The sequence below is a fragment of the Homalodisca vitripennis genome, unplaced genomic scaffold (assembly GCF_021130785.1).
Source record: "Homalodisca vitripennis isolate AUS2020 unplaced genomic scaffold, UT_GWSS_2.1 ScUCBcl_8562;HRSCAF=16714, whole genome shotgun sequence".
Lineage (NCBI taxonomy): Eukaryota > Metazoa > Arthropoda > Insecta > Hemiptera > Cicadellidae > Homalodisca > Homalodisca vitripennis.
The window spans coordinates 6,580-18,257 of NW_025784669.1; the positions used below are offsets into that span (position 1 = coordinate 6,580).

The 11,678-nt window shown below is 32.6% G+C and overlaps 1 protein-coding gene across 1 annotated transcript; it reads left to right on the forward strand.

The window, feature by feature from the left end:
• Nucleotides 1–364: 364 nt before the first annotated feature.
• Nucleotides 365–11,059, forward strand: LOC124374453 (heterogeneous nuclear ribonucleoprotein K homolog; the record flags this gene model as incomplete). Its single annotated transcript, XM_046832663.1, has 5 exons — nucleotides 365–425; nucleotides 2,914–2,957; nucleotides 4,092–4,167; nucleotides 10,369–10,483; nucleotides 10,930–11,059. Coding segments are annotated over exons 3-5 (271 nt in total), but the record flags the coding sequence as incomplete, so codon positions are not given.
• Nucleotides 11,060–11,678: the final 619 nt, after the last annotated feature.

Consider the following 11,678-nt stretch of genomic DNA (forward strand, 5'->3'; position numbering starts at 1 on the left):
CTTGTCTGTGAACTACTGACCCTCTTGATTCTTCATCCTCGAAAGCTTATGTAATTTGCTCAATTATGTGCACAATAAGTTGTTTATCTTTTTACTGTAAAACCAAACTGGCAATTTGCAAGCAAGGTATAAATAGTGAAATATAATAAAGTTGTTCATAAATTAATGTCTCACATACTTAACAAAATTGGTATTATTGAAATAACCCTATAATTTTTTTAGATAACTGTTTGTCCCTTAGTTAAATAAAGAATACTAGTGACTTTTGATAAGTCAGTTAGATCTGTTTTCTAGTCTGCTAAAACGCGTCATAGTAATATTTTATATATGAAAAAAATGTAAATTTAACAGATTTTGTTTTTTTCAGGTTTGCTGGTTCAATCATTGGCAAAGGTGGAAAGAATATATCTAGGCTCCGTTCAGATGTGAGTACCAAATCTGAACTTTTTGTAATATATGAAACAACAGTTAGGTAATACTTTTATTACTAACACTTTGAAACATCGAAATGTCTACTGACACTAGCTGCAATTTTACCAAAATATATTTTTATTTGCCCTCGGAATCCTCTTAACTATAGTATTGGTTCTGCTGCTACAGTTAACCAAGTGTAATCCATTACAGACTCAAGTTTACCTTTAGTTTTGTTTTCTGAGTTTGTTAAAGTGTTCATAAATTGAAATTAAGTGTTGGCAATTTTGTTTTATAATATGAAAGTCTTATTCCATAGAACACTTAAGAGTTTCCCAATAACCTTTGTTATGGGTCTGATATAAATTCTGTTTGTACAGTGATGAACTAAAATATAATCATGTGAGGACGTATTTCTGCAAGCTGTCATCATCTTCATCAATAATCGATTCCTGCTTTAAAAAAATTTTGAGTACAGTGGGGGACATAATTATCTGTACTTGATGTGTTTCAATCTCCCTTTGAAAGTGAAATCACACTAAAAATCCCCTGTTTCAGTGTGATCTAAAATCTCTCTAAACCCATATAATTTTATTGCTAGACAGTGAAATGGAAACTGCAAATTTGATTATTTTATTTGTGTAATTGAAATTGTAATTTTAAAAATAATAGAAGTTCTTTGTGTATTAAAATAAATATTACCACAAAACATGTTTTTGTTCATATAAGCTCATCCAAGTCATTTCTAATCAGTTTCTCCTAAGTTCAGTGAAATAATTAATTAATTTATTAATTTAATCACTTGACTACCTGCCAGTACCACAACTTAATTCATATAATAGCCTATAATCCTATAAATAGCCATTTTTCTCTTTCATTAGTGTAGCAGCAAAAAAAATGTCATTTATAACCCTGAGATAAATTATATAAGTAATAAAATTTGTTCCATATTGTATTAAAAAATGTATATACACACATAAAGTTTTGTATCAGTAATAAATGTTATCCTAAAACTTTAAAAGCTTTAAACTTATGTTCTTAAAAATTGTTGATTTTATACCAGAATTTATACTTGGTGTCCTATGCTATTCAGATAATTCTGTCCCTAGTGTGGTGTACATTATTCACTTCTTCAATCTATCAATGACATTCAAATATAAATTACTTTTACTCTTGACATTTTGTCTAGAAACTCGCCAATGTAAAGAACCATCATTATAATAAATAAAATTATTGCAGTGCTCCCTATTCCCGAGCATTAGGTTTCCTGGTTTTTGAAAATGTTGTTCTCTTTCAATTTTGAAAATTTGAAGGTATTTTGGTGACTTAAAAACGAAGATTTTATGGATTGAAGCAGGCAAATTATTTGTAAATCCACTGATTTAATTTCAATTTTATTGGGGAATGTGTACTGATGTGTGAACCCAGTGTTGTTATCGTTACAGAGATGGGAGTTGTCCTAGTGTTAGGCCCCGCCAGGCCCCCCGGCCCCGGCCCCGGCCCCTGACACTAAACACCCACAGTTTAGTAGCTGGAGCTTGAGACATCGCCAGGCCCCAGCCCCGCCAAGCTACATTATGTCAATGTGTATTATGTACCTGAAGACCCGATCTATTTCTTGACACATATTTCATTTGAAACAAACCACATTCATTTGAAACGATATCCACACATTAATTTATCCAAATCACTGTAATTTCTTTTTTTATGTTTGATTTTTGTACTAAAAATAGTGTAGGCCTAATTATTTTATTAATTTGAGCTCTACTTATGTTTTAATACTTGGTTATGGGACTTTTAACTCTTTTTTAACTCTAATTTAAACTATTTAAATTCCCATCTATAAAATAAAACATGATTAATTAGGCCTGCTTTTTTTAGTTATCATACTAAATGTTGTGGTTTGTTAAAAATAATTTTCGTCTGCTTCTTATTTTTTAGCTATAATCCCCTTCAACAATGCAATATTTAGCGTAAACTCTTGATTATTTTTAAATTATTGGTTTCAATAATAAAAATATTCGATTTTTTAATAAAAGTACCCTTACATTTTGGTCTTCATATAGCATCATCAAACCATCATTTGATACCAGTTGACCATTTACTTTGGGTAGCCCGTGACCCAATAGTTTCAAATAAAACTATTGTAATAGATAAGTGAGTTTGCTTCCTTATTGTAACCTTTAAGTTTGTTATGTTATGTTTAAATTAAAAACTAATTCTATATTATTTTTCACCAAATTTATCATTGCAATTTTGAATAAGTGACACATTTGTGTATTCTTAAATATTATTAAAATACCTTCCATTATTCATTGATTGGTGGATACGGTTTTAAAGTTATATGCTTCTTATTTTTCTTTAAATTATAATGGTGGATATAGTGAAATAATCAAGAGTTTACTGCCGTTGTAGTCTAATGTGTGGGACCCAGACAGTGTCTAAATGTTTATGTTTTCGGCCCGGTCCTGCTCCCTGCTCGCTGACACTTGGTATCTCCAGTACAAAGCCTCTGTTACTGTCCCAGATTGCCCTGGCCCTGAACGGTAATAGCCTATATATAACTACTGTATATTCATACATATCGGGTACCCCCACTCTCCCCCTCGCATGCAGTGCTGTGTCGCTCCTGCACAACAGCATTACAGTCCTCACCGACACCTTTCCTCACTCACTCACCCAGTCATTATATCTTAGATCGTTATATTGTTGCATTGAAAATTGAAGTTTTTACATTTCCCTGGCTCATTAAATAATTAAAACCTGAAAAAGAATTGATTTTGGCTATCATTTTTTTATATTTGAAATAATTTGGAATACAATCTAAAGCTGGTTCAGGTAGATGGGAAAGTTTAAACTACCATTTATGTCTTTTTTAATTTTCATCAGTATGATTAGAAACTTGAAAACTTGTGTTGACTCTAACTTATTAGATATTGAAATAATCATATTTTATCTCAATATCATTAACATCTACATAACATTAAAAGAATTGTAACGCAAATAATTAAGATTGGCACTTATTTATCAAATGCTATTAAATCAGCTTGGTTTCATTTTATATGAAAGTTATAAAATTATTTTATTTTAACATGTTCTTAAAACTTAAGCTGTTATTTGGTGATGCTTTCACCCTTTCTGAAATGTCCCCTGTGAAATGAAATCTACATGCACTCGTTTGGATACTGGCTTTTTCACACACAAACACATATATATATGTAATATAAAGATATATTTTTGCATATTTTCTAAACTCCCATAAGTTCCCTTGCTATCTTATTTCCTATTAGAATCAAAAAATACAATCACTTGTTTTTTGTATAAAACACTGTATATTTAATATAACAACGAATTACTGATTTTAAAATTAAATTATACAAAGACAGTCAGAAGTAGTTTAAAGTAGAAAATTTTATGTTAATCCTCTATGCATTAAAATATTAATTTACAGTTCAAATAAATCTTATCATGACAAAGGTTGCCTAATATTTTAAAATTCAATTTTAATTAAATTATTTCTCATTTTAAATTTTGATTTGTAGGCTGTTATTTTTATTTTTGACAGAAAAATAAAGTTTTGTATCAACTAAAACATTTAAATTTTCAAAATTAATCCATTTTTTAAAAAATTATAACGAATAATTTGTCACAAAATTAATATTTCCTGTTTGTTTTTGCAGCATTCTGACGGTGTGCTCTCCTGAGGTGGAGACCATTATAAAAGTAATAAATGAAGTTGTGCCCAACCTTGAGGATGTAAGTATTTCGGATAAATTGTTAAACTTTATTTAGATGGACCTTGAACATTAATTATATCACAGTTTTGGTGGGAGGTAATTACTGAGAATATAGTAAGTTTTATAAGAGTAAAACAGCAATATTATTATATATTATTACTGCGTGTATTATTTTTATTTTTAGATTATATTGAGCCACGATTAGTGTAGCAAAGAAATGTAGTGATACTTATTAAAAGATTTCTGAATTAAGGAGCTTTATATGTAGCCTTAAATAGCAACTATTATACAATGGGACATACATCTTTAACATAGTAAAACATTGTACCTACTGAAGAAAATGTCTTACTCAACTAATACACTAATTAAAAACTATATTACACTTAACATTAAATTTTTCTTATCAATGGTTTCCACGTCATTTATGTTCGGAACGATAAATAACATTAATTATAGTTGTTAAAAATTAAAATGTCAAATAAAATACATGATTTATTTAAATGAAAAATCAGACGAAAACAGGAAAATAAAAAACAAACTAAATAAGCACCAACGGTGTTTACGTAAAAAGCTTCTATTATTAACTACTTAAAATTTAAACAATTTTAAGAAGGGAGTTGTCTGTGTAAAGTCCAATTCTTGGGGAACAAAATTCTATAAATTGTAGTTCATACTTGTCCATTCGCTATTATGGTAAACTTAATTTGAAAAAGTTTGAACTCTCCGTAAAGCGAGTGACTAATTTTAATTTTTTTTCCAGGTGTTATAAAGGGAATTGAAATTTAACATATATTTGGCCCTTGTGTTATAAGGACAACTGTGGACAAATACTCATACTTCATTCAAGATTTTTCTTTAACTTCTTACTAAACAATAATTATATACATAGATGGTATCCAGTTATTATTAAGGAACTCTTTTTAAAAAAATTGGTCTATAAGATTCCCTACTCTTCATATTCTTGATTAACTGTAAAGTGTTACTTTTGCCGTGGGAAAAAATCTTTAGGCTGCTACTACTATTGCTCTGCAGAATTATTCCATATGACTTGAAGGTGTAGTGGGAAAAAGGCGAAATATGAATATTAATAACATATCTCTATTTACAAAATGGACTTAAAACTACATAATAAACTAAGTAACCTTAGATAGCTTTAGCTTTGTACAGTAAACTACTTGAGTTAGTGAGTATCTCAAAACTAAGTCTGTAATCTAAAAAGGAAACCCCCAACAAACTTAACTGTAGTTTACTTCTTATTTGTTTACAGGGCAGAGGCTTAAAAACTTAAAAATAAAATATTTTCATATTTATTACAAATACAAAATAATACCAAATACAAGGATCTACTTTTATTTCCAAATATTGCATCTACAACCTTACTGAAGCCCTCTAGCCCTGATAAGGCTCGTTTTGAGCCTCTCATTTTGCAAAACCAATAACACTCTGGAGATTACTTGCTGAGGTTCCTCCCCACACAAATTAGTCCATATCTAGGGTGTGTTTCAAACAGAGAGTGATAAGCTACTTTTGCTTTAGCTTTATTGCTTATTGAGAACTGATTTTATACGCTTTTATCACATAAAGTGAAGAGTTAATTTTAAGAAGGAGATTGTCAAAACATGTAAGTGATCAGGAGAGGCTATCGTCAACATTGACTACCAGAAACTTTTAAATGGGGGTTTTCTTTCTACTCGAGGAATTGTTTGATGAAACTTCTTCACTTCTTCTCCTGAAAGCTATTTGGTTTTTCTTCTCTGGGTTAACTACAAGGTCATTTTGAGTGGCAAATTTTGATAGGCCATGTTTAATGCTGTTGTAACATTTAAAATCAAGATTTATCTGTCCTTTTTTCCTCTCAAGAGTAAGGTCTGTGGTCATCAGGCATACAACGAGGGGTTGTGTAGAAAGTTTCAAGCGTATTCATGCAAGTCATTTGTAAACATTATATATAATTTACTGGTCCCAATATTGAACCCTGTGGTACTTCTCAGGCTTTATTAAACTTTATTTCCACTGGGTAGAGATCCTGTTATACTTCAATAGCCCCATTCATTATTTTTTATTTATGTTTTTTTAATCTCTTACAATTTGCTTACGGGTTTCTAGATCAGCTTTTTGAATCACATTTTGGTTTGTGTCTTATCTTCCCAACTTTTCTAACTGTGTACAGTGTGAGATCATGATCCCAAGTCAATAAAAAGTCATCAGTTACTTGCTGCTTCAAGGATGGGGAAAGCACTACAGTGAAAGTAATTTTAACTTTGTAAAGGCTTTTGACGCAAGGATTTTATAGACTGGGAGTCTCATTAGAAACCATGATTGCTCTATTTTTGTGAATGAAGGAGCCACTGCAAGTTGGCCCTGTGCCCCCATTGCGCAATCCCGTACCAGAGTATTAGATTCATAGAGGGCATAGTAAGCAATCTTTGTTGTTTCTTTATCACTAATACTTTTTATATTCTGAGGATTTCATACTATGCTGAACACGGAGCTTGTTACAGAGGCAATGTATGTGGCTGAGTCAATGCAAGACGAGTCACCAATTATTATGCCCTGGGTACTTTGAAGTAGTAGTTTCCTCCAGTCTTGGTTAGTTTTCGCATGTTTTTTTCTTTGTGCCTTTCTCGAAACAAGCTGGTTCATTTTAATTCTCATTTATAGCTAGATAATTTTCCTTGGCTGTAATGTATTGCCATGTTTAGAGTGGTGATATGCTGCTATTCAAAAATGTTTCCGCTTTTTTTTTTTTTTTTTTACCCAGGGGACGGAGGACCTCCATATCGCATACATCGGTGTATGGCTGTAGTTTGTGCATATAAGCTAGGGGGAAGGTCATTTGTATTGTAAATAAACAAAGTGGACCCAGTAACAGATCCTTGGGGTTACCGTGATTAATGAACTGTGGCAGTGATTTTATCTATTAGTCCGTTGCTGGTTGTTGTTTAATTTCAACATTTTGTCTTCGTTCCGTTAGGTAAACTTTTTATCCAGTCATATGTATGATTGTCCTGTTACTCCATGAGTTGTCAGTTTGTCTACAAAGATGGTGTGTTGCTAAGGCAGTCGAAAGTCTTTGGAGTATTCAAGCAGGATAACAGTGTCTGTGTTGTCTTCTTCCAGTTGGTCTGTTAGGAATTCAACAAGGGCTAATAAGTTCTGTAGTTGCCGCACTTTGTATTTTGAAGGAAGAGTAAAATCTTGTCCAATACTTGGTTCTGAAGTGTGGCTATTGTGGGTATTTAGGGTTATTGTTCAGTGTTCCTGTCTGCGATGCTGGTGAAGAAATAATTCAGATGGTCAGCTCTCGAATACGGGTCGTCTTCTTGTTTTCCATTGTGTCATTATTTATTAGTTGCCATAGGGCTTTAGGTTTATTTTTCATATAATTTATGGATGTTGGGCTGATCCCTTTTTTCTCAACACTCTCAGCCTAATATTGCCAGTTTCTTTTTTAGCAGTGGTGAGGTCAATTTCTTTTGCTCATGTGTTTGGATGGTTCACATTTTCATCAGAATTTTGAGGCAGTTTTGTTTTAGAATGCAAGCCTCTTATCAGCAAAAGGACTTTTCTTCATTTTCTTATTTTGGTGTAACTTTTCTTAAAAGGGCACATACATGTTGTAAGGCCATAATTACTTTTGTTATAAATTTAGTATAGGCTTCTTCTGCTGTTAAAGCTTTTCAGTTTTCCTTCAAGTAGTATGGAAATTTAAGTTGTTAAGATTTGTCTTTCACAAAAACTTCGTTTCATTCCCTTTAGATTTGTGGAGATTTCAGGACTAAATGTGTAGCTGTGCCCTACTCTCGTTGTGAATTATGGATCAGATAATCCATTGTGAAAATCTTTGTATTTAAGGTGATTGACTTGAACATTTTGAAACAGAATGCTAGTCAATTGATGATTTTTAGCTTGATTCTAATTCTGGTAGGAGGCAGAATCAACCTCTTTATATTGTGTCGGTTTAAAAACATTTGTTCAAGTTTTTTGTGATCTCTGGTCATGCTGTAAAACAGTTTAAAATTTATGTCATCAAGTATCAGGATAAGGAGATTTTCCGGGCTTTTGTATCTTCAAGCATCCCTAAGATGAAGATGTAGTCCTGATTTAAGCTGCCAGAAGGATGAATATGTATACACCTGCTTACATATTTAGTTGTTTTTTTATTCAGTGTCGGCTTTTTTAAATTTTTTTCTATAGCAAGTGCACATTTAAGTTCTTCACAGCGATAGAGAAGCCAAGGGATTCTTGATGTTAGGCAACAATCTCCCCACACTCTCTTCTAAAACACCTGGTGTCAGTCCTATGTGGTTGGAAAAGGTTTGCAGATCTACTTAATGTTTTTTTTATTTGTTAACTTTAAGGGAGACAGGTTTGTTTTTTGAACTTTGCTTCACTCGTTTTAATAAACATGTTTTTTTTTTTTTTTTTTCAGAAATTCTGAGTTTGCGTTCAGTTTAGGAAAAAGTGAATTTGGTTACTTTCCTTGGGTGTATATCATTCGAAAATTCTCTCCTTTGCTATGGGTCTTTTGCAGTGCCTACAAGTTTCAACAACTGTACTAGATAGAGGTTTACTAAATTTAATGTTTTTTTTCTATAATGGATTGTTCTGTTTGGTAGGTAGTGGGCAAGGTAAAGTATTATTCGTGTTTTTTGCTACATGTTTTGCGAGGCTCCTAGGGCTAATGTTTTTAAGAGTAAGTGCCAATTTTGGTGTGTTCATGTCTGACAGACCCTGAAGTGGTGCTGTGTGATTGATTCTCAACTACTTGGGGCATCTTCGACAGGAGAGGATGGTCTGGGTCTGGGTAATTGAATCCCTATAAGTTTTTATTTGTTAGTTCTACTACTTTGCAACCCAGAGTTAGTTTTTTTTCCTATTCAGCTATTACTGGAGACAAAATATATTTAGTGGAAATCTATGTGGCTTCTGAGTGCAAACTGTAGGGTCGAGAGTGTTTGGATGCTTTGGATGTATAACTATTGAACAAGACGGTGCCCTTGCTATCAGGTGCTTGCTGCTGACTGTGGCATGATGTTTTTTTAGCTTTTACATATTTTTTATTTGTTATTTCAGCATCTGACAACGCACACCCAGACGTTTCAGTTCTCTTGAACACCTCCAGGTAAAATACATAAACTGAACCTTGCTGTACATACTCAAAATGGACGAATTCCTCGGAGTTCAAAGAAGACAATTCGCCATTGTTTTGCTGTGGTTCGTGTGAGATTTGCTTCATGCGTGCTTTTTTTTGTGTTTGGAAAGTAGATTGTGTGCACCACCTTCCGCATTGAGATTTTTCTATTTGCATTCTTTCTCAAGACGCAAACAAAATTTGATTTGCGTACTGCTGTTCCAGCGAATGCTCTTACATTGCAGCTGTGACAACAATCGGGGAAAACAGACTTTGTGCAAAAAACAACGTCCTACCATTCATACTGCTTGAAGGGCGCTGAGAACTAGGCGCGTTTTAAAAAGGCTGAATCCCCATTACAAATTATCCGACTGGTACGTGGTGTGCTGCGTTAAATATAGTTAATGTGCACTAATTTCATAATGCAGCCTGAATATCCATCCCTCTAAGGAGATTAGTCACACCTTTAAAAACCATCACAAAACTCCTCTGAAGAATCAATTAATTTAACTTGTAGTAAAAACACACAGGACAAAAAAAGAATATCTCCCTAGTATACTGCTCAAGTACTTTAAAGAGTGGCAAACAAATTTGGAGTTTTATTTATTAAAATTTTGATTATTACAGTAAAGAGAGTAATGCTTTTAGCGACTGGACATGACTTTGAAAATGTTAAATTATTGGTTTATTTTTTTCTTAAGATGGCTAACCTTGACTTAATTGAGGGAGCCAGCCAAATCCTGTCAAAAATCTGAACCAAAACACAACTGAGGGAGCCAGTCAAAGCCTGTCCAAAACACTGAACCCAAATACTTTTGAGGGAGCCAGCCAAACCTTGCCCAAGAAAATTAACAAAAATACTTCTCAGGGAGCCCTCCCAATCTTTTACTGCATAATTTGATGACAATTTGACTTTATCTTGTATGTACTTTTCCTTTATATTTTTAAAATTTGATTTTTGTATAGACTTAGTATGACACCTGAATGTGTAGTAGACAAGTAACCAATTATTAGTTATGCTTATAAATTTGGTAGTGAATGTATACGTTTATATACCCTTGGTTTATGCTTGGTGTCATGCTTCAGACCAGTGGACGCAGCAAGACAGGTGATGATGTGGAACATCAGAATGCTAGTACATCAGAGCCAAGCTGGTTGCATCATTGGCAAAGGAGGTCTCAAGGTCAAAGAGCTCAGGGAGGTGAGTATTGTCATGAAATCAAGTTGTAATATGTACTTGATTTAATAAACAAAAATCACAATTGTTTTTTGTTAGCCTGTTCGAATCTACATGCAGATGCAAATTTTATCTAAGAAAAAATAAATCAATAATTTAACATTTTTAAAAATCTGATTATAACATCAGGTGTTTTTTTTTTTTTTTTTGAAATTAATACATTAGTCTTGTTATAGAATTATAGAAAACTTTTCTAACAATAATGTAGCATTTTTGTCTTAACTTAATTATGTTTTATTTAAACTATATTGATAATCCAATAATTTTAGATTTACTTGTGGTTTTTTAGCAAATTAAATCTTTGTATGGTTCATTGTAGGACATAATTAAACAAACGCTGCTCAATTTAAAACCAAGATAAATAAAAAAATGTATAGTTGTATTACAATAAATTATGGATATCTTTACAGAAAACAGGAGCTCGTATCAAGATATACACAAATTGCTGTCCCGACAGTACTGACCGTGTGGTCCAAATAACTGGCCGTGGCAATAACCTGCACAGACTGTATTCAGGAGATGGTGGAACTTCTCAAGACTGTGAGTCTGGCAGAGTTTAACAGCTATGTGCCTCAGTCTAGATTTATTTGAGATTGTTGTATTTTCACGATTACATGTAGTATTATTAAGTGTGGTTTTACATATAGTATTATTTATCGTTATATTATGTGAAAACTGTAGTTTTATATTTATATGTAGAAATAATTATTTTGTTTCTTCAAAAACTTATGTTTGCACTAATATTTTGGACTGGCTGAAATGCTAATTGCCAATTTAAGCATTCAGCAGTCTTCTTAATGTTTGTTGGTTACATGTTGTTGGCATTTAGTAGATTTTGAGAGTGATAATGACAGTGATCAGTTGATGAGAGTTGTGATTTTTCACCAGGTAGCAGCAAGGTTTACAATCCAAATCTAGTGACAGTTATGAAGGTAATGTAAAACAAATAACTGAAGACTGTGAACCACAACCTGAAAATGTCGGGTAATATATTCTAACAGGTGAATGTTTAGCATAAAATGAATAAGAAATGTAGGCCCAAGAAACTGCCCGTCCATCAACAATCTTGTTCTAAGCCATTTTTATTTTTCACCCAAACAATTTGGAGTCTATGTTAACCCTTTGGCTGCCAGCGGCTGATATTTTTTTGGGCCGGGGA